The sequence below is a fragment of the Embiotoca jacksoni genome, unplaced genomic scaffold (assembly GCF_022577435.1).
Source record: "Embiotoca jacksoni isolate LCO1_2020_lvr unplaced genomic scaffold, fEmbJac1.0.p SCAF_23, whole genome shotgun sequence".
NCBI lineage: Eukaryota > Metazoa > Chordata > Actinopteri > Embiotocidae > Embiotoca > Embiotoca jacksoni.
The window spans coordinates 39,530-60,778 of record NW_027185374.1 but is presented as its reverse complement, the minus strand read 5'-3'; the positions used below and the strand labels follow the sequence as shown (position 1 = coordinate 60,778).

Below are 21,249 nucleotides of genomic sequence, written 5' to 3'. Positions count from 1 at the left end.
TCCTCCTCCTCTACATCCAGGACATGGTCCAACCTTACACCCCAGCCCATTCACTCTGCTCCTCCTCCTCCTCCTCTACATCCAGGACAACCTTACACCCCAGCCCATTCACTCTGCTCCTCCTCCTCCTCCTTCTCCTCCTCCTCCTCCTCTACATCCAGGACATGGTCCAACCTTACACCCCAGCCCATTCACTCTGCTCCTCCTCCTCCTCCTCCTCCTCTACATCCAGGACATGGTCCAACCTTACACCCCAGCCCATTCACTCTGCTCCTCCTCCTCCTCCTCCACATCCAGGACATGGTCCAACCTTACACCCCAGCCCATTCACTCTGCTCCTCCTCCTCCTCCTCCACATCCAGGACATGGTCCAACCTTACACCCCAGCCCATTCACTCTGCTCCTCCTCCTCCTCCTTCTCCTCCTCCTCCTCCTCTACATCCAGGACATGGTCCAACCTTACACCCCAGCCCATTCACTCTGCTCCTCCTCCTCCTCCTTCTCCTCCTCCTCCTCCTCTACATCCAGGACATGGTCCAACCTTACACCCCAGCCCATTCACTCTGCTCCTCCTCCTCCTCCTCCTCCACATCCAGGACATGGTCCAACCTTACACCCCAGCCCATTCACTCTGCTCCTCCTCCTCCTCCTGTTGTTCTGGTTTTGAACCCTCATTGTTGAAATGAACTTATTGTAAGTCTCTTTGGATAAAAGAGTCAGATAAATGAGATGTAATGAAATGTAATGTTACGTTACGTAAAAGTCACTAATATAGCATGTCGTCCAAAATATCATTAAAAAGTCATACTATAGCATGTTGTTTAAAATATGATAAAGTCATACTATATAAAGAAAACAAATTATTTCTCAGTGCAAAAAAACAAAAATGTTCAACTGTCAAACTATCAGGATGTTAAAAATGTTGTAACCTTCATTTTATTGATATACATTAATGATAGTGCCTTATGTATTCTGTAGACATTTTAAATATGTTGCCGAGTCAAGCAATGTACTATATTTTTCTTGTTCTATTCAAATCAAATGAAAACCAAAACCAACAATACTTATTTAACTGGTGGTTCAAGGTGGCCGATATCGCCCGGAAATAAGAAAAAGTACGACAAAATACCGAGAATAATATTTCATTAATTTCCCAAACTTAAAATGTTACCAAACTAAGCGTTATATTTTAAATGCCCGCATTTAAACGTAACCGTTTGTCTTTAAATATGAAGTGAAAAGTCAAATATTCCTGTGGTTTGTGGTACGTCGGCTCTTCTGCAGCCAAACCACCTCCCCGCTCCCTTTGTTAAACCACCGTGTCCACCGGTGAGCCGCTTCCAGCTCTGCTTATTGTTACTAACATACCTGCGGAACAGGTTTACATCGGTACATCAAGTCAAAATGTTATTCATAAATTATCACAATATGAAATTCTTTTCATCACATCACAACTCATAACAATATCACACTGAAGGATCAATTTGGCACATTCTTGCTCATAATGATTAGAGTTTAGTTTTCACCTGAAGGTATCGAGAGCCGACTGACGCCGTATAAAAACATGGAAAGACACTTTGCAGGAAGGAGTTCATCAAAATGTTTCATCGAGGAAATTTCACAACCAGTTTATTGTAAGAAAATATTGGTTAGAGTTGCACTCGCAGCTGTATAAGCTGTATTTCCCCTTTGCTGCCAAACACAGTTAGTGCATTATCTGGCTCTTAGCCTGCAAGCGGTGCTTTCACACAGACGATTGAAATATCAGTCTGATCTTAGACTTTTTACTCCCTCAGTGTGCAGACAAGCTGTCTTTGGCTGCAATATTTAACTCGGATAGAAAAGGGAATTTTTTAAACGTTTAACATGCATTTCAGGTGGTTTTAGGTGGAGCCTTTACAGAGAGGACGTCCTGTCTTCCTATAATAAAACATAAGTAGCCTATATTGAGGATATAGGCATATTACACGTAAAAGGACTATGCAGCCAAGAATTCCAGTGTTTCTCCATCTGTGCAGTGTCTCGCCGCCCCTCTCCTCCCCTCCCCTCCCCACTCACCCCTCCCTGTTCCCAGTAAAAGGGAACAAACCCACCGCTGCTGTCCCGCCTCCAGCTCTTCTCGTCCCGTCCGTGAAGCTGCGTCACCGCACTCCCCTCCACCGACCTGCTGTGTGCAGCATTTTCCGAAGAACGTGAAAACAAACACTGACGGATAAAAAGTTATTTTCATGGAAAGAAAGGCTCCAAGTACAGGTAGGGTTAAGCTTTGCATTTTGCATTCAGTTTTAGTAAAAAAAAAAAAAAGTAGCCTAAAACAGACTTAATGGCAAATAAGGATTGTAAAAGAAAAAGTCAGCAGAGTTCACGCAGGCTGGTATGGACATGTAGGAGAGCTGCTAGAGAATATGCAGAGAATATAGAAATCACATGCTGGAAATCAGTCCCTAATAAAAAAAAAATTAAATGATGTGTGGGTTCAGTTTCAACTTGTTGCCTCATTTCCTCTTGAGTTAGTCTAGTCCACTCTGTAATTTGATTCCTTTGGTGATATTCAAGTATTTGAGCCCTCAAAGAAGTGACATTATCTCACGCTTCTTTGCTCACTCCAGCACAAGCCATTTCCTGTGTGCTGTATTGATTTTTTTTTTTTCTTCAGAGGACTAATGTACACTGCAGTCAAATATGTTTTGATAGACATATTTTCATATGAATGTGTCACTTACAATCCTGACTGGAAATGCTTTTCCTCTCATTAGAACAATCAACAAAGATTAAGTGGCTTCATTTATCTTCATGATGTTTCTGTGTCTTTTACCAGGACCATGGGGTATGGGCAAATCCTCCACCGGCGTGGGAATGAGGAGGACCAGGTCCACCTTAATGTGGGAGGGGTGCGGCATGAAGTGGACTCGGACATGCTGCTCCGCTTCCCTCACACACGCCTGGCTCAGCTGCTGCGCTGCCAGAGCGAGGCGGCGATCCTGGAGCTGTGTGACGACTACAGCTCCACTGAGAGGGAGTACTACTTTGACAGGAATCCCCGGGTTTTCCTCTGCGTGCTCAACTTCTACCACACCGGACGCATCCACATGATGGAGGAGCTGTGTGTCTTCTCTTTCAGCCAGGAGATCGAGTACTGGGGAATCCAGGAGTTCCACTTCAGCCCCTGCTGCAGCAACTGGTACCACGAGAGGAAGGAGTACATCACGGACAGAGACTGGGACATCAAGAGTGATGACCAGCAGCCGAGCTTGGACTCCTCCTTCGAGGAGCTGTCTGCTCTCGATAAAGATCTCGCTAAGTTCAAAGGGGCCTGGTGTGCAGAAGTGAGGAGCTACATTTGGCTCAGACTGGAGGATCCAGGTCACTCCACAGCCTCAAAGATCATAGCTGTGGCTTCCCTCAGCATGGTGTTGACCTCTATTGTTGCCATGTGTGTCCACAGCATGCCCGAGTTTCAGCGTGTGGACGAAAACGACAGGCCCATTGAGGACCCTGTCCTTGCCGTCCTGGAGGAGATATGCATTGCCTGCTTCACCGCAGAGTTTATCATCAGGCTGATTGTCGCGCCCTCTTGTAGGAAGTTCCTGGGAAACACCTTGAACATCATCGATGTTGCTTCCATTTTGCCATTTTATGCCACTTTAGCTCTAGAGACAGCCGACGAAGAGAGAGCGGAGGAGAACGAGGACCTAGAAAACGTGGGGAAAGTGGTGCAGGTCCTCCGACTCATGAGGATCCTCAGAATCCTTAAACTGGCCCGCCACTCCATTGGGCTGAGAGCGCTGGGGGCCACCGTCCGCCACAGCTACCACGAGGTGGGCCTGCTTCTCCTCTTCCTCTCGGTGGGCATCTCCATCTTTTCTGCCCTCATCTACTTTGCAGAGAAAGAAGAAAAGAACACAGACTTGGGGACCATCCCTTCAGGATGGTGGTGGGCCACAATCACAATGACTACAGTCGGTTACGGTGACACGTGCCCGGTGACGCTGCCGGGGAAGATAGTGGCCACCTTGTGCATCGTCTGTGGCCTGTTAGTCGTGGCCCTGCCCATCTCCATCATCTTCAATAAGTTTTCAAAATACTATCAAAGAAACAAAGCCATGGAGGAGCAGTGTATCACCAAGCCTGAAAGACAAGACCCAGAACTCCCTTATTATAACATCAGAGACTTGTTCACAGACAGCGTCTATCCCTTTATCGGAGGCATCGCCTTCAGGAACAGCGAGAGCAGCGAAGGGGACGAAACGGACGCATCCAGTCTTCAGGACATCGAGGTGTATGAAAATGATACTTGTGAAAATGGGGCAGCCAAATGACATTCCTGCCATTTCACTCCCTTTATGACTGCAAGTCACTCCGTGCCTCTCAGGACAGAGCGCTCCATCACTGACCCTGCCTTCCTGCACTATCTTCCTCCTGCAATTTGACAGAGAAATATTGTGGCTATGAAGTCTTTTTTTTTTTCTATAGGGGAATAGCTTGTGAAATATAGCCGACAGCGTCGCTAAAATCAGGAAAATCTAAAGGGAATTATCTGAGCGTTGCTCAGAGGTTTGAAAGCCCATTTTCTGCTTGAGAAAACTGCAATGATGCATGTAGGAGGCCATAATGTTAATGTTTTTCAAAGTAATGTCCTTTATTGATTTGTCTGCTCGCTGAAAGTTCAGACTGAGAGTTCGCTAAATGTAAAAGTCTAGAATGACAACAACGCTGTTTGTTGTTTAAAAATGGTGTTATAGATCTCTACGTTGATTGATGTTACACAAGCTGCATGAACAAAAATAAATGCATCTTGAAAGAAAGTCATAAAAAATAGTTGTGTAGAATTATGAAATTATTATTGATGCAAATGAAGAGAGGCCTCAAGTCTCTCTTGGAGAACTGATGTGCCAGGTTGTTGTTAAGTTTTTGTTTTGGACAGTTGTTTTGGCATGCTGGGAGGGAAGGTGTGTGTGTGTGTGGGGGGGGGGGAGGGGGGGTATGTGGATGTGAAATATAACTCAGAAGAAGGATGCTTGTCATTTATCATCCTGTGTCCAAACATATATCAGGTAAACAATGTTGATTTCAGTGGTAAAGTGCAGTGAAAATGCAAAGGAAACTATCCTCACGCTTTGCTGTTCCTGAGAGGATTGATCTCCTGTCCACTCTTTTAACTTCCACTTGGATGAGCTGCTGTGCTACAAAAGCAAGACACGTAAAAAAAAAAAAAGGTCTTTTCCCTGCAGGGCTCTTCAAGGTGCTCATGCAGTTGACCAGAAGCATTTTCTCAAATAGAAAAATGCAACTTGAAGCATTTATTTTCTGACTGGATTTAAAGTTCAGCTGGTTTCTTATCTCAGGACTGAATTTGATGGCAGTTGAGGAAATAAAACCTGTTAAAATGAGCGTATGAATGGCCGTCAGCGAGGAGCCGGGGCGGTTTGTTTCTCACGTCACAGCAGGTCGTTTAACCTGAACACATAAACCCAATTAGTCTCTGATTATTCATTAACAGTAGTAAATGAGTTTCGATCACTGGGTGTCCTGTACCAAGTATGCATCACTTAGCAGATTAGCATATTGCTTTATCAACACTTTGCTTTTTTACTTTCGTCAGTTTATTGTAATGACAGACCCAGAGAATTGGGACTGACACCTACTGATTATCAGCAAATTTATATACAGGTGTAAAGAATACAGTTGATACTGTACAGTACATGTCAGTGTCTTTGCAGGTAAGCATCTTTAGATGGATAAAACTTGATATGTTTGTCAAAATGTATATCTCAAGAAAACTGATGGGCCACCTGATAAAGACTGGGATAAGAAAATGTGTTGTTTGTTGGATCATTTCAACCCTCAATTCAATTCTTGCTGCTCTTAACTCGTGCTCACTGATGCCACAAGCTGTGATGGGGAGTCACAAGTAGACTTCATTCAATTCAAGGCCTCACAAACCAACCAATAACAAAATAAAAGACAATAATAATAGACTGTATGTGAGGCACTGCTAAATTATTGGCTGAGGTGATGATGGGTGAATGTGATGATCATTGTTGTTACTGTACTGACACACTGAATAATACTTACTATAAAAAAAAAAGACTCATTTAACAATGTGGAAGTCTGTGAAAAATGTTAACACATCACCGTATGTGAGGTACACACAAGGAAAACAATATTGGTGGACTGTTGGCAACAGATAATAATGTGTTCCTCACCATTACTCCCATTACTTCCATTACTTCCATTACTCCCAGGCTTGTGGCTTGGGGCATTGGTTCTGATGAGGGAAGTCCATTTCGATATCCTGTCATTTAACTGCCAACAAAAAAAAAGCATTCACTTACTGTGCTTATGTCAGGATGTGTGTCTCCCTACATTTCCCGTAATTTCCCACAGCAGCTGCTGTACCAAAAAGCTTGGTGTTTTAAAAGGGTTGTTTTAGTTGCTCCAGTTTAGTTTGCACAGCAGAACAACTTGTAATATTTACACTCAAGCTGAAATGATGAGAAGTTGTTCAGTTATATTAAATTATAAATATTCTTACATACATTTGTGTGGGAGTACTTAAATTATCACATACTGTACACCAAACATTAGACAGTGGAGTATTTCTGTGCAAAGGCACGGACACAAGTGTTACACGGAAGCTCAGAGGAGAGTCAGCAGTCCTTCCATGATCTCTGTGTTTTTCAAAATACAAAATTTTGCAGCTGCTTTTATCAAACATTTTGATGCAATTTACAAAACAGACCACATGACGTGTGGCATTTTCTGTGAAAAATAAATGTTTTGTTTTGACAGTCTTTGGGCCGTAATGCCTTCAGCAGAACTTCTATTATACATAATTACAACCTCTTGTATTAATATTGCGGAGATGGGTTGAACTTGCATTAATTACTCCTATCACAAGACAGCGATTTCCTGGAGGGATAAGTTCACAGTTTATTCTTTGTACTATCAGCTCCTGTCTCATGACAGTTTACACACCATTCTTCTTTTGTGGTCAAGTTTATACTCCTATATGACTGAACTGAATTTTCCTCCATTTTGAATTCTGCCGTAACAAAGTAAATATGACCTGTTATTGGTCAAAGGCACAAATTCGTGCATCAAAATTAAACTTAACAAGATTTGCACAGACCTGCCTCACCCACCTAATAAAATACATAAACTGCTACAAGTTAATTTAATTTATTTTGCAGTCAAATTTTATTGTTTTAAATGCTAGTGTGACCACCTACAAATGATTTATGTCCAAGCTTTCCCAGCAGGTTCAGCTGGCCCTGCATCAAACCAAGTCCTTATAAGCTCCGTATGGACCTATCTGCGTTTTATTATGTTTCTCCACTCAATTCCTGTAATAAAATTCCCCACTGATGGAGAAGTTTACTTATTACATGAATATAGTGGCCATTTTGGTGTATACAGGACTGGATGACATTGGTCTGGGTGTTGTTAATGTATATTAAAAAAAATGGCAATTACCTATTAAGGTTATATTGAGTGTGTCAGCACAAATGCCACGGCTGCAGGAGTGACTTAAGGAGTTGTGTTTCAAACTTCCCCTTTGGGCTTTTTTTTTTCTTTCAATGAAATAACCACCTTCATTGCATTAAGGCTGAGAGGAAGCTGCTTACCACAATACTTCTGCTGGGTGAAATGAAATCTTAATCCAAGTTGATTGGATGTGGTGGAGCATTAAACCACCTGGATAAAAGGTGTCACTGAACAATTGGATTCCTGTCAGAAACACTGTGATCACTTTCATGAGTGGGAAGTAAAAAGAAATCGATAAAATGTATTTAGGCTGTATTCTTTTTCCTCTCTTAGATTTATATTTGTAATCACCAGGCAGCACTTTGACGTTAATTTGAAGTGAGTTGTTTGTGCGCAGACCAGAGACAGTGATGCTGTCAGGGTGCAGCAGCAGAGTCTGGTGGGACATCAATGTGAAACACAAAAGTCACTGCAGAGAATGATGGAGAGAGCAGAAGCATTGCAGGCTTTCACACTTATCCACGCGTGTGGTTTCAGTACACTTCAAGTTTTTGAAGAGAAAACATAAATCTTTCCTTGAAAAGTCTGACATTTGACTTCAGGTAAGAGTATGAACTTGCATAATACATAAAGCCTCAGGGTCTATAAACACATTTGTCCCTGAACCTCAGAAGGAAAAGGTCACTGCATGCAGTGATGAATGTGCAAAAAGTAAAGGGGGGTTTTATGTTCTATGAAATTCTGCTGTAACCAGCTGTACCAGCCCTTCGTAGGCTCAGACTCAGCTTCATTATGAAGTGTTTAATAAGTGAAGATGTACACTTAATTACACTCCATAAAAATATGAATGCAACACTTTTGTTTTTGCTCTGTCTTATTCATGAATAAAAATGAAAATTCCAAGGTTTTATGCACACAAAAGGTTTATTTTCTCTCAAATTTTGAACACATATTTGATATTTGTGTTAGTGAACACTTAACTTTTGCCAAGAAGATTCATCATGCTGACTGAACACCATGATCATTGCACAAATATGCCTTGGACTGGTTCCAATAAAAGGCCCACACAATTTACAAGCTTGCACGTGACATGCTGACTGGAAGAATGTCCACCAGACCTGTTGTCAGAAGATAAATCAAAGTTGTTTCAGAGAATTACGCAGTAGATCCAACTGGCCTCACAACCACAGACCATGTGTCACCATGGCAGCCCAGGACGGCTACTCCTGGCGTCTAAACCTGCAAGATCGTCTAAGACCAGCGACCCAGGCAGCAACAGTTGGTTTGCACAACCGAAGACGAAGCTGTCACAAACTGTCTCGGGAAAGCTCATCTGAGTGCTCGTTGTCCTCACCGAGGTCTTCATCTGACGACAGCTCGTAATCGTAACCTCACCTGAGCAGTGAGTAGATTACTAATTAGAAACTAGCTAGTGGTTACTAAGCGTAATCAGCTTTAAGAGAAATGTGGTGGCGGTATAGTGAAATGTAGTAGCTCATGCTTCAACATTTGGCAGATAATGATCCAAGTCTAAAAAGAAAACACTTTAATGTTTCTACATTTGTGAAATGTTAATGAGCTGGAACCTGACTTTGTTAGGCCTGTCTGAAAAACAAAGAGACAAATGGAGGTGTCCTTTGTTGTTCCTGAGGTGAATCAAAGACTTCACAAACCCCCGCTGGGACAAACAGCTTTACTTTTTCCATTAGCTTCTGTATTTAAATGATCCTGTAATGTTTGGATCAGTCATTATGGTACTACTCACTGCAGGGCACAGTCAGATCACTTTCACCCAGCTATTACCAGCAGCTGTGTGGTTTCAACTCGAACAGATATTACACAGAAACTACTCATGGTGGATGGATTGTGATTGTATGCATATAATCATTTATTACACTGACAGAAGTTGAGGTTTTGGCTGTACAATAAATCTGCTGTTATTCAGTCAACATACATGTTTTACATTTATTTACATCAAAATCCCTGAATGACTGGCGTTTTCCTTTAACTTCTTCATTTCAGATTTAGAAAAACTTTATTTTCCATCACAAAACAGTTTTTAAACTCCCAGGGTTCATACTTTATCTTTCTTTGCCTTTCCTCTTTCTTGTTGTTTTGCAGTCACTTCCTGTTTTATTTTGTAGTCACTCATTTGTCACAGCCAGTTGCACTTTACTTCCTATCTTTTTGTAGTGGTTTCCTGCCACTTCCAGTACTCACCTGTACTCACCTGTACTCACCTCATTGGAATCAGCACGTGTTTGTTTAGCCCCGCCTCTTTCCTCTTCAGCTGCCTCCTAATCCCAGTGAGTACTTTGCATTAGTTTCCTCCTGTTCTTGTTATTTTTTAACTGTTTGTTGGCATGCGAGGTTTTGAATAGTTTGTTACCTACAGTCTTTAAGTAAAGCTCACTCTTTTATTTCAACTTCCTGCCTCATATTTTTGGGTCCTCCTTGTTAAAATCCAATATATTTATCTCCTAAAGTTTTTTTTCTTCCAGTTCCTAATTTATGAACCCAGAAACTCAGAGAGGTTTCACTATAAAACGGTAAAGTTTAATTTATAGTTTTGCCTGAAGCTTTCAACACTATTATAAGGTTGTTATTTGTGCATGTAGTTTGCCTTATTTGCCATGAATGCAAATATGTGGACTTGGAGGTTATTAGCTTTTATGGTTTAATTCACAGCACAGCTCTTTTGTTAGTTTAGATTTAAAAATGAAAATTGGAAATGGTCAGCTTTATCTCCTTGACTCAGTGAACTACATCCACAGATGAAGACTTTGATGTAGATAAGCTGAAAGTACCTTAAAAAATAGCTAATTAATGGGCGTTGAGTTGGAATTGATTTGTGTTTTTCCTCGTGATTTTGCCGAGACATTGCACACAAATACAAGTGTGGAAAAGATCATACGAAAACTACAATAGTGTGCTTTTTCATGATTATTCCCCCCTAAATATATTGCACTTAAAAAAATAATTTTCAGTAATTGTTTTTTCTTCTTTGAAAAATTGTGTCAGTGTTTCAGCGAAGGTCTGCTAAAATCACAATTTATTAGCTTTTTGTGTGGGATGCACTTTGAATCAAAAGCCTGCAGTATTGGCTCAATTTAGTTTAGTGTTACATAAATATAGATAAAAACTGCATAAAGAAAATTATAAACAACAATATAGCAAATGCCTCCGATGTTATCTGTCTAATGACCAAACTGGATTGAATGAGGGGGAAAAAAAATAATGATCATGGATTGTCCCAAGTGCTACAAAAATTAATCAACTGAGGCCAAACTCCCCTTCACCTCACCTTGCACTGCAGTGTGACTCATCCCATTTAGAACAAGGGAAGACGGAAGCATTTCAGTAAGCCTTGTTGGACATGCCTTTTGTCCATTATACCCAGGAAACCCTCAGCAATTATGAAGGCAGAGATAAACAGATAATCCAGAGTCCCATGAGCAGCCTGATGTCCCTCTCAGGCAGCTTCAGCTCCTCTGGGATCTGTGGTATTTGCCTTTGCAGGCACATTCAGTTCCTGTTTGTTTGGACAGGTTACGTGAGGTTAAGTCTCAAACAGTGCAAGGTTGTTGCAAAGCTCAAAAGGGAGACTTTATTAGCTGTAGTCCCACTTCATTATTTACTCCAACAATGTGTACATAGCAACAAACACATTCTAATAAAATGTCCCTCTGCAGATACAAGAAAAGCAGGCTGGATGTAGTTGTTTGAGCCTCAGACAAACTGCATCTCTCCGGCTGTTAATCACAGGCTCAGTAGCGTCATATGAATTGAATTTACATTTCATTGGTAGGTTTTGGAGTGACAGAGAGCTGAGCTGGGCAGGACCGGGCCTGAGTGAAGATGAAGTGGAGAAATGTCAACAACCCATTCCACAGCTCTTAGCTTGGATGATGAACTGACGCACCGACAGTTGCAGTGAGGAGAGCAAAGATTTAATGGAGGCAGTAAAAGAAGGCAGGAGGCCTCCGAGTCCTGGTAATGAATCAGAGGAGGAGACGAGGAGAGAGAAGGACCGAGCAGAAGAGCGATGAGCCAGCAAAAGACATGACGACGAAAACACCTCATGGTTCGGCGGAGCAACGCCCAACAAGGATCCTCGAATCTTTCTGCTCGTGTGGAGGTACGCAATAAATTAGTACAGCTGTAGGTGAGGATTGGTTAATCTGGTCTCTTAAACATTTTAAACATCATCCCAATTTTCCAGACTTTACATGTTTTATCCAAAACCAAAAGACATTCAGTCACTCTAATTTAATGTCACGAAAACTCACAAATTCTTACCAGACTGAGAAACTTTAATTAAATAAATGAAGTTGAAAGGCATTGGGTTTAGTTTGATGAGCTGTAGGTGTTTTTTTGTTTTGTTTTCTTTAACCATTTTAACTATGACCATATATTCTCAACATCATTTCTCCACAATGGCAACATTTTTTGCAAATTTCTGGAAAACATAAACATATAAATTTCCTACAATTAAACACTGAAAACCTGCAGTATGCATTTCACCAGAGAAAAGGCAAATCCAGATGAGGTGCTCTGGAACGTGCATACATGTTGCAGGCACATAGATTTCATTATTTTAATTTACATGTGCACACACAAACACAATCAAACACTCAAACACACAAACACAATCAAACACACAAACACACAAACACAATCAAACACAATCAAACACTCAAACACAAACACACAAACACAATCAAACATACAAACACACAAACACAATCAAACACACAAACACAATCAAACATACAAACACACAAACACAATCAAACACACAAACACAATCAAACACACAAACACACAAACACAATCAAACACACAAACACACAAACACAATCAAACACTCAAACACAAACACACAAACACAATCAAACACACAAACACAATCAAACACACAAACACACAAACACAATCAAACACACAAACACAATCAAACACACAAACACACAAACACAATCAAACACACAAACACACAAACACAATCAAACACTCAAACACAAACACACAAACACAATCAAACACACAAACACAATCAAACACACAAACACACAAACACACAAACACAATCAAACACTCAAACACAAACACACAAACACAATCAAACACAATCAAACACACAAACACAATCAAACACACAAACACACAAACACACAAACACAATCAAACACTCAAACACTCAAACACAATCAAACACTCAAACACAAACACACAAACACAATCAAACACTCAAACACAATCAAACACTCAAACACAATCAAACACAATCAAACACACAAACACAATCAAGCACAATGACTGTGGGTGATGACAGCAGCCTGGCCCATGTATTGCATGTGCTACATAATTATGTCCACTCAGCCTTTCAGGGCATCAATAAATGTCTGCAAATTAAAAATCAATGAGACTCTATACCTTTTATATTGAATTCTGTTTCATCTGTTGTCCAGTTAGTCTTAAACAACATGAAATAATCTCTCTAATCAGCTATTTGACTTATAGAGTTGTGTGTCTTCACTGCAGCATCTTCAGTAAATGATTTTAGAGACATTTTGGCCATTTAATTAAACAGAACTTAATATAGATTAATACTATGATAAATGCCCTCAATCTTCACAGAAGGGTTTTAAAAGAGATTCACAGTAGGTTTTGAATGAGGGCCTGTCCTCTATTTCTACATCTATGAAAAGTAATGAAACCTGTGTGGGTTCTGTGGGGGGGGGAAGCCCCTTCTACTGTCATTGGGTGTCATTGAGTGATAAAGTGAGCTATAAAAACTACAAATCACACAGAAGCAATGTGAAAGTGAGTGAACCTGACAACTTAAATGGTGACAAACTATCAGGTGTACCCCCCCCCCTCCCACGCCCACTCCCACTAACCACAGTAATGATGGTGAATGCTGAGAAAGGCTCCATTATTTCCAAAAAGTTTCCTTTATATCAAGTTTTTTGAGGGCAGGTTGGCCTCTGTCTCATCATCTCTCTCTCTAAATTGCTTCTTTCTACGCTGATTGTTATGACAGAAAACTCTACCCGCAACAGCTTTCAGTGTGTCAGTTACTTTGTGCCGTTCATTTGACATTAAAATGGGAATTGACTTTGGTGTTGCTGTGAGACTAAAAGCCCTTAACAAAGCTCTCAAGACATTATTCAGTGAGTAATTGGCCGCTGCATCACTAAGCAGGATTGTGCCCGAGTGATTGCTTTGATTAACCCAAAATGACCTTGGGGATAATTGATTTGTGAATTTTATTTCTTGCAGAATGATTACTTGTACCTACTTTCTTTTACCTTTAAACATAAGATAACTGAAAACAGCAATGTCATTTAAAATAAAGCACAGCCATCTTGGACTCCGGTTCTGGTCTGATGAGCCATAAAATTATTTCTGGGGATCTTGCCAGAATGATTAATCAGAAGGATACAGCATTTTCTTAAGATATAGCCTCACCCTTAAAGCAATTTCACATCTTCTTGATTAATCTAATCAATTTACAGTTGTTTCTAATCAAATATTTTCCTCAGATTTCAGCAGAGGCTAACTGCAGTGCACAAACAAGAATGACCTCATTGCTCCCTTAGTCTCTTATTTGCTGGATGGAAAAAGTTACCTGAAACATTTAATGCAAGAGAGTATTTTATTATTCTGTGCCAGTTTAACTTCCTGTTGCTTATTATTATTCAGTGTGTCATGCATTTAATCAGCAAGAGGAGACAGTTGAAGATGATGTTAGGACTGTTCATCCTCATGACATTAATAGTGTATTACATAACATGTTTCCAGAATCCATACACGGGTACAAACACAAATCTGCTGTAGCTGCAGGGAATGAGCATGGCTTTTTATGTTGGAGTGAGTTGTTGGAGTTGTCAGTTCAGTTTAAATAAGAGCCCAGAGAGCTGAACAGGACTCTCTCTGTGTAATGGACAGCGACATTGTATTTACCTGAATATGTAAATGGGGAAAGCACTCTTGGACAGAGCGATTGCCTTGTCTCATAACACACAGGCTGCACAATGCAGAAACTGAAATAACAGCAATCTGTGTGGTCGTTAAGAGACAATAAGTCTGATTCAGATCGCTCCCAGGCACCAGAATTTTTTTCCCTAATGATCGATTGTACGATAACAAAAACGATTTATGTGGTATCGTCTTCATCTCTGCATACAAATGTGTCAAAATATAGAAATTAGCCGTGTTTATGAGCAGAATGTTGGCCAATCAGTCAACCAAAACAACCACCCGTTATTAGGGATGTTTTTATTGATTTTAGTCAAACAGCTGTTTCTGTTCCTGGCTTGAAAACTACAAATGACATAAACTGCTTAGAGCAGAAGTTGGGCTGTAAAGTTGTAAACTCAACAAATAAAAAAATAAAAAACTGGTTTTATCCTTGAAATACTAAATAAAGTACAACATCATATTGTTGAAAGAAGCACATTCGGTTTTGTGTGCAACTCCCTTCACAACAAAGATCTGAAACATGGAAACTTAAGAGAAATAGTAAGATTACTGTAAAACTGTGAAAGCTCTGATTGACTCAACGAGCAAAGAGGTAAGCAAAGCAAAGATATAAGCCAGATGGTTGATTTAAAGGACCTTGCTGGTGAATTTCCAGGTTTTATCCTTTAAATAAATTAAGCAAATTCAGCCTTAACAATTCAGGCCTGTAAAGTATACAAACCATCCTCTAAATAAGTAGGTAATCCACCAGTTAATATTGAGACGCTTTTGTTTTTTAGTCAAAGTTGCATTATTGCTGCAAACAGGGACTGAAAATCTTCTTCAGTAGTGTGAGGACACTCCTTGCAGATACACATATTGGACAATTAGAAAAAAAAGAATAGATTAATCAATGTCAGTATCAATAAACTAATTTGCAAAAGTCAATGAAGACAGGATGAAAATCTAGACAAAGTGCTGGCATTAAAGAAAATTGAACATCTGTGCACCGACACGCTGCTCAAGGATTACATGTTATTGAAAGCATTCAGCATTCATGTAAAGACTGTAAACAAGGAGATGTACGTGTAACACGTAGTGTTTCAGCTGCACAGAAAATTCAAACCAGGGAAGGAAAGATTAAATAAGTTAAATAAAAACAAGCTGCTAACAAACACTTGATATAATGCGCTAACTGAAGGTTTGCAACTTTTAGCAGCTAAGCTAACTGTGGTAAACTTTAGCGTTCAGGTTTGTTCTTTACTTCTTGAAAACGTTAATGAGATGATTTCTTGTTATGGATTTAAGATGTTTTGCAACATCATATGTATGAAGTTTGATTTCCAGTAAATGAATCATCCCACTGTCCTTAAATGTCAACAAAGTGCTCAGGCATCATATGATTAATGGTGAGACATGTTGTATAACCATGTTGTAGCCTCCGTCTGGCCTGATGTGCACATTCATATATAATAGCCAAAACACGTATATTAAAATACATATATTTGCTTCCGAGTCTGTAATAAATACAGTATTGATATTGATTAAAACCTGCAGAAGGTTACTGGTTTGAAAATGAATGCTGACGTTGTCAAATTGTTGTTCTTTATATTTTGACGTGGCGATCAAGTGTGTAATCAAAGAAAACACAAGACTGAAGATTAAAAGCTAAAAAAAAAACCTGAAAGAAAATGTTCCTCTGGACAAGACATTTTCTGTGGAGAAGTCTGTAATCCAGAGTATTTTGTGGTAAACAGTCTAAAAGAATGAATTTAACTTCATTTTGTGTCAGCATGTAGCACCTGTTTTAATACTGTGCGTATTTTATTTTGAAGTGTATCTTCTTTACACTGAGACACTTCTAAGAAAAAATGGACTATCCCCTGTGACTTTATACCTCTCTAATAAAACAGGAAAAAGGCCCATATAAAGAATTGAATTAATGTACAATTTAATACTGATACTTTAATAAAGATGTCAGATGCAAACTAAGGGGAAGCCCCAGCGGTCCCTCATCAGGGCTCTCGGTTCAGTACGTCCACTTATGGAGCTCTGGCTGAGTGCCGGAATCGATCACAAGGCCTTAATGCTCAAGAAGTCTTGATTTCAACAAATCAGAATCCATCCTCCCATTTCCATCCTGGCTGATACACACTGACACTCCATCATGTCAGGGTGCAGGAGGGCGGGTTATTCATGGGGGCTGCGGTGGTGTTGGAGGGCAGGTGTCTGTGAGACGGACAGGGCGAACAGAGAAAACAGTAAATCACACATAAATCTGAGCCTCCTGACTTCTACATCACCACCCTTCAGAGAGGAGAAGGCTGCATGTTGATGACTTTATGATGAATGGCTGGTTCAGTATCCATCGGATCTCGTGATGGATCGCAGCACAATTGAACAGGACATTGGCCAAGCTCAAAACTGTCAGCTCAGGGATTTAAAGGGGAACATACTCATGCAGAGAGGAAACATGCTGAGGTGGTTTATGTGCGTATTTTAAAAGTGACTTCAATGGAGCGTGTGTTTGTCTTGTGTGATTTGTCATATTTCCACTTAACAAATATCTTTAGGATAGAATTAGACAGTAAACACCTGGGAGGTTTTATTCATAATGCATTCAATCTCTATACAAGTGCAACACACAGGATGTAGTGAGTCACTGAAACCACCTCTAAATCCAATCATATTTGTCAACTGTCTTTTCAGACTGAATACACTTGCAAAATTAATATTAAACAGGTGCAGGTTGTGTGAGGATGTATGGCCTGTGAAGCTTGAACAAAATAGATGAGAGTATAAAGGCAATCCATCCCTAATGATCATCACTTGAAGCAAGACAAGCGTATTTTTACAGCGTATTTCATAAAAACAATTAGATAAGCCTTTGATAATGGGTTAGGGACATTAAATAACAAGATGTGAGACACCCTACTCCGTTTCAACTGTTGTCATACGGTCAAAAAAGCTTCAGGAACCTTTCACAACTTTCTGATGTCATATAAGAGGTGCAGAAAACACTTTGTATTTAGTCAATTTATAGCATAACCCAGGCAGTCTACTGACATCCTCGTGGCTCTTTGCTTGCATTTGTACACATGAGGCTGATGAGAATGTCTTTAGGTTTGATTTGACAAAGGCATCAAATGAAAAGTCAGGAGATCGCAATGGTTGTTACAATCCTTAGGAAATGTCCTGGAATTACCAAAGTTGGGAGGATTCCTCATTTGAGGACAAATAATATACACACAAAATGTTGTGCCTGTACATCCAGTTGTTATAGAGATATTTCAAATTGGACTACAGTGGTGTGCCAACTTATCAACACTGGCATCCTTACAGCTAATACTTGAGTAATACTGGACATTTCTGTGACATTTACTGCTGCAAACACTTAAAGAATTACCTTTAAAAATGAATCACAAGAGCACGACTTAGTGTCCTTCATGGTATTCGTTTAGCCATTTCTAGTGACGTAAGGCTGTTTTATGGCAGCGTAAGCACTAAATAATATTTGTTACAGCTTTGACTCGATGGGCCAAAACCTCTTGTTCTCATGGGAAGATTGGCGGGAGTCAGGAAATGAGGACTGAATTGAGAGCACTTACAGCGAATGCATTTGGCAGGGCTACAGCCGCAACTTCTTGCACTCGCAGATAATTTCAAAATTTCAGCTTGGTGTCCTCCCGAGCTGCTTATTTTTGCAGCGTCAGAACAGAGGAAGAGTCTCTGGTAATAAATAATAATTGGCTTTATTGGGGAGGACAAGGTAGATGGGAATAGCTTCTGTGATATTGGTGCTGCAGTGACTTCAATCATCCTGTTTTCAATGTGTCTCCATATTCAAGCTAGATTAAATTCCAATTCCCTCATCCTCCACACCTTGTGGGTGCATTGAAAGATTTAAGCATTTACACATCTCATTATGGCACTGTGCCTCTGCAAAGTAATATCTGAAGGAAAAATTTGACATTTTGCAAAATATGGTTAATCCTCGTCTTGTTGATAGTTAGATGAGAAAAATGACACTGCTGTAATGGCAACGGGATCATTTAGTTTAATACACATGCGGTGTGACTAAAAAGTTCTGAGACTTTGAGACTTTGCTTTGATTAAAGTGCAGCACAGTAACACGCACAAAGCAGAGGAAAGCAAAACCTTTAAGTATTTCAAGTCACGTTGCTTGATCATAATCAGCACCTGTGTTACACACATTTTCTGTGTGCACTGGTAACTGCACATTTGGGATTGCACCATGAACCTGAACACCAGGCTGGAGTTCAAGAGGCGGTGCAGCGGCAGGCGAGCCAGCTGACAATGTCAGAGTTGTGTCTATTGATTGATTTCTGGATAGAAGATGAAGCTTTTTGAAGTGGAGTCAGTCGGAGCAAGCATCAAGCAGCCGTCAGTGGCGATGTACTTTACTTCTGCATTGGTGTCTGCCTCAAGCCATAGTTGCTGCTTGGCTTAGCATAAAGACTGAAAGCATGGCGAAACAACTGGGCTGGCTCTGTCAAAAGGTTTGAAAAAACCCCAGTTTAAAAGGTTCTAGTTGGCCTAATGTGTGAGATTGAGACAGTTTCCAAGCTGTTTCCTCCTGTGTTTCAGACTGGTGTTATTAATCTTCTAATCTAACTGCTGGCAAGAAAGTGAATAGAGATATTTCCTAAATATCGAACTGTTTCTTTTAACTGCTGGAAGTCAATATTGAGCCTTGGGGAGGATTTGATGGACTTGGTACCTTGAATAAGGTAAAAATGTCCTCTTGTTGCAGCTGACAGCAGAGAGAAGAACCTCTTCACTCAAACAATAGCAGAGGCGACACTTCCCAATGTTACTCGAGGGGCGATATCTATTTTTAAAAATAGATATTATTAAAATGAGCAGAGATATAGATCTCACATAACATGCCAGTGTCAGTCACACACAACGCTTTCTGAGGCACCACTGCCCCGCTGCTCTGGAGATGAATGGACTCTGGTGAAGTGGCTATTTGCATAACCATGAGAGAGTAACGCTGCTGACTCTAGAAAAAATACAGACAGATGGGTTTAATTCCATTAAGTGAGCCACTGTGCAAGGATAGAGTAGCAGCTGATCTACAGCAGAGCCAGAGGCTCTTTTATGTCCGTTTGGTCATGACTGGAGGCCTGAGGTTTGTACGCTAGATTAGATTTGGGGAACAAATTCAATGCTTTATGATCAGTTACATGTTAATCAGGTAAACCTGCTGTGTTTCATGCTTCAAGTCACTGTTGTCTTTTTCTATTTCGAAAATTCAGATACGTTCATTATCAGAATTTATCTTTTTTTTTTGCTTTGTTGCAAATTAAAGCAGCCCTCCTCCTGCAGCTCTCGCTGTCAGAAGGCCCTCCCACCAAACGCAAGCACTAAGTTCTCTCCATCTCTGTAATGCTTTGCCAATACTAACACGTTTCCTGATGTTCAGTGGTGCACTGGCTATAGTACAACGGGACAAATCCCGTTGTGCCACTGCGTCTATGGGCTGGTGGACATTAAAAAAATCCATAAAGTTTTTAGCGGCCCTGTCTGTCTCTACTCTCCATCTCTGCGCCTGCCATACCGGGTGCACATCTTCAGTGCTGCGGGTCGTTCGCTTCCAGCCTATAAAGCCTGGACGGAATTTCTCTGCCAGAACACTCTGATTGCGTTTATTGTCGGGCTCTGTTTCAGACATCCTTTTTAATAAGTCTCTTTTTCAGTGTAGGCAGTTGTTGCACGTGCTGGCAACTTTTTCCACAGCATTTACCACCACTGAACATGAATGGATGTGCATGCAGTAGCTGTGTTTGTTGAACAGCCAATAGGAATCCTTTACCTGTGAACTGACCCATGATTGGCCTACAATCTCTGTCACGTGCCAGATTTTCTAAAGCCTTGTATAAAGAGCGAAGAGCAGGTGCAGAAGTCTGACGCTCTCTCACGACTGACCAATGATGGCAAAAAAAAAACAAAACACCACAGCTTCAGTCATAAACAATCAGGGTTGCAACGTGGTAATTTTTCAACATATTAACAACACAAACTAGAGCTTGGCTTTTTTTAAGGTGAAATATGAAGCTGCAATTGTACTTTTCCAAAGGTCCACTTTGTGTATTGATTTATACACATTTGTTGTTTGTTGAAAAAAGGTTTGAAACGTAATTTTTTTCAGCTGATGGCACTTATTGATGTATTTGCATTTATTAAATTTTTTTACTTTTTTAAATTCCTTTTTTGTTTTCTGTTATTTTATAGCAGCAATAAAGAGATCACATGCAATGTGAGGAGAGAGAAATAGAGATCAACATGCAGCAAAAGTCTCACATAAACCGGTGACAAAGAAGGCTGTTTCCATTTGGCTATTTGAATGTAGCCTGAACAGATAAGAGCTAAATGCAGTGGGCCTGTTAACCCCTTCAAGCAACCAGAGTGCCCCAGTTTTTATGGGAAACCTCTGTATATTTAAAACCAAGACGTTATATATAGTATAGAATTGTGCCACAGTTCAAGTGTGATGTGCTCAGTGGATAAATTCAGTGGCACAGCAACACAACCCATCATATGTGTCATATTTGCACCCATTTTGAAGGACAGGAAATTTCAGACAAGCTGCTGTTTCGAAACTGACAGTTTAACTTTCAAAGTTGCTGTAAGAAAAGACACTTTTCTCACATCAAGAAATGCTGCCAGACTCATATGTTCTTTCAGAGATGGATCAGAGAGGCAAGTGGAATCCCTGTTGTCTCGATACATATATATTTTTTTAATTCATTTTCAATCAGTAATTAGCTT

The 21,249-nt window shown here is 40.3% G+C and overlaps 1 protein-coding gene across 1 annotated transcript; it reads left to right on the top strand.

Moving 5' to 3' along the window:
- The first annotated feature begins 2,185 nt into the window (after nucleotides 1–2,185).
- On the top strand, nucleotides 2,186–4,928 carry LOC138203686 (potassium voltage-gated channel subfamily S member 3-like). Its single transcript, XM_069158702.1, has 2 exons — nucleotides 2,186–2,253; nucleotides 2,819–4,928. Exon 2 carries the CDS (start codon nucleotides 2,823–2,825, stop codon nucleotides 4,317–4,319), a length of 1,497 nt encoding a protein of 498 aa, XP_069014803.1. The 5' UTR covers nucleotides 2,186–2,253; nucleotides 2,819–2,822; the 3' UTR covers nucleotides 4,320–4,928.
- Nucleotides 4,929–21,249: the final 16,321 nt, after the last annotated feature.

Bases quoted from the DNA above. Each gene is read 5' to 3' on its own strand.
- LOC138203686 (XM_069158702.1), top strand. From the start codon at position 2,823: ATGGGGTATGGGCAAATCCTCCACCGGCGTGGGAATGAGGAGGACCAG.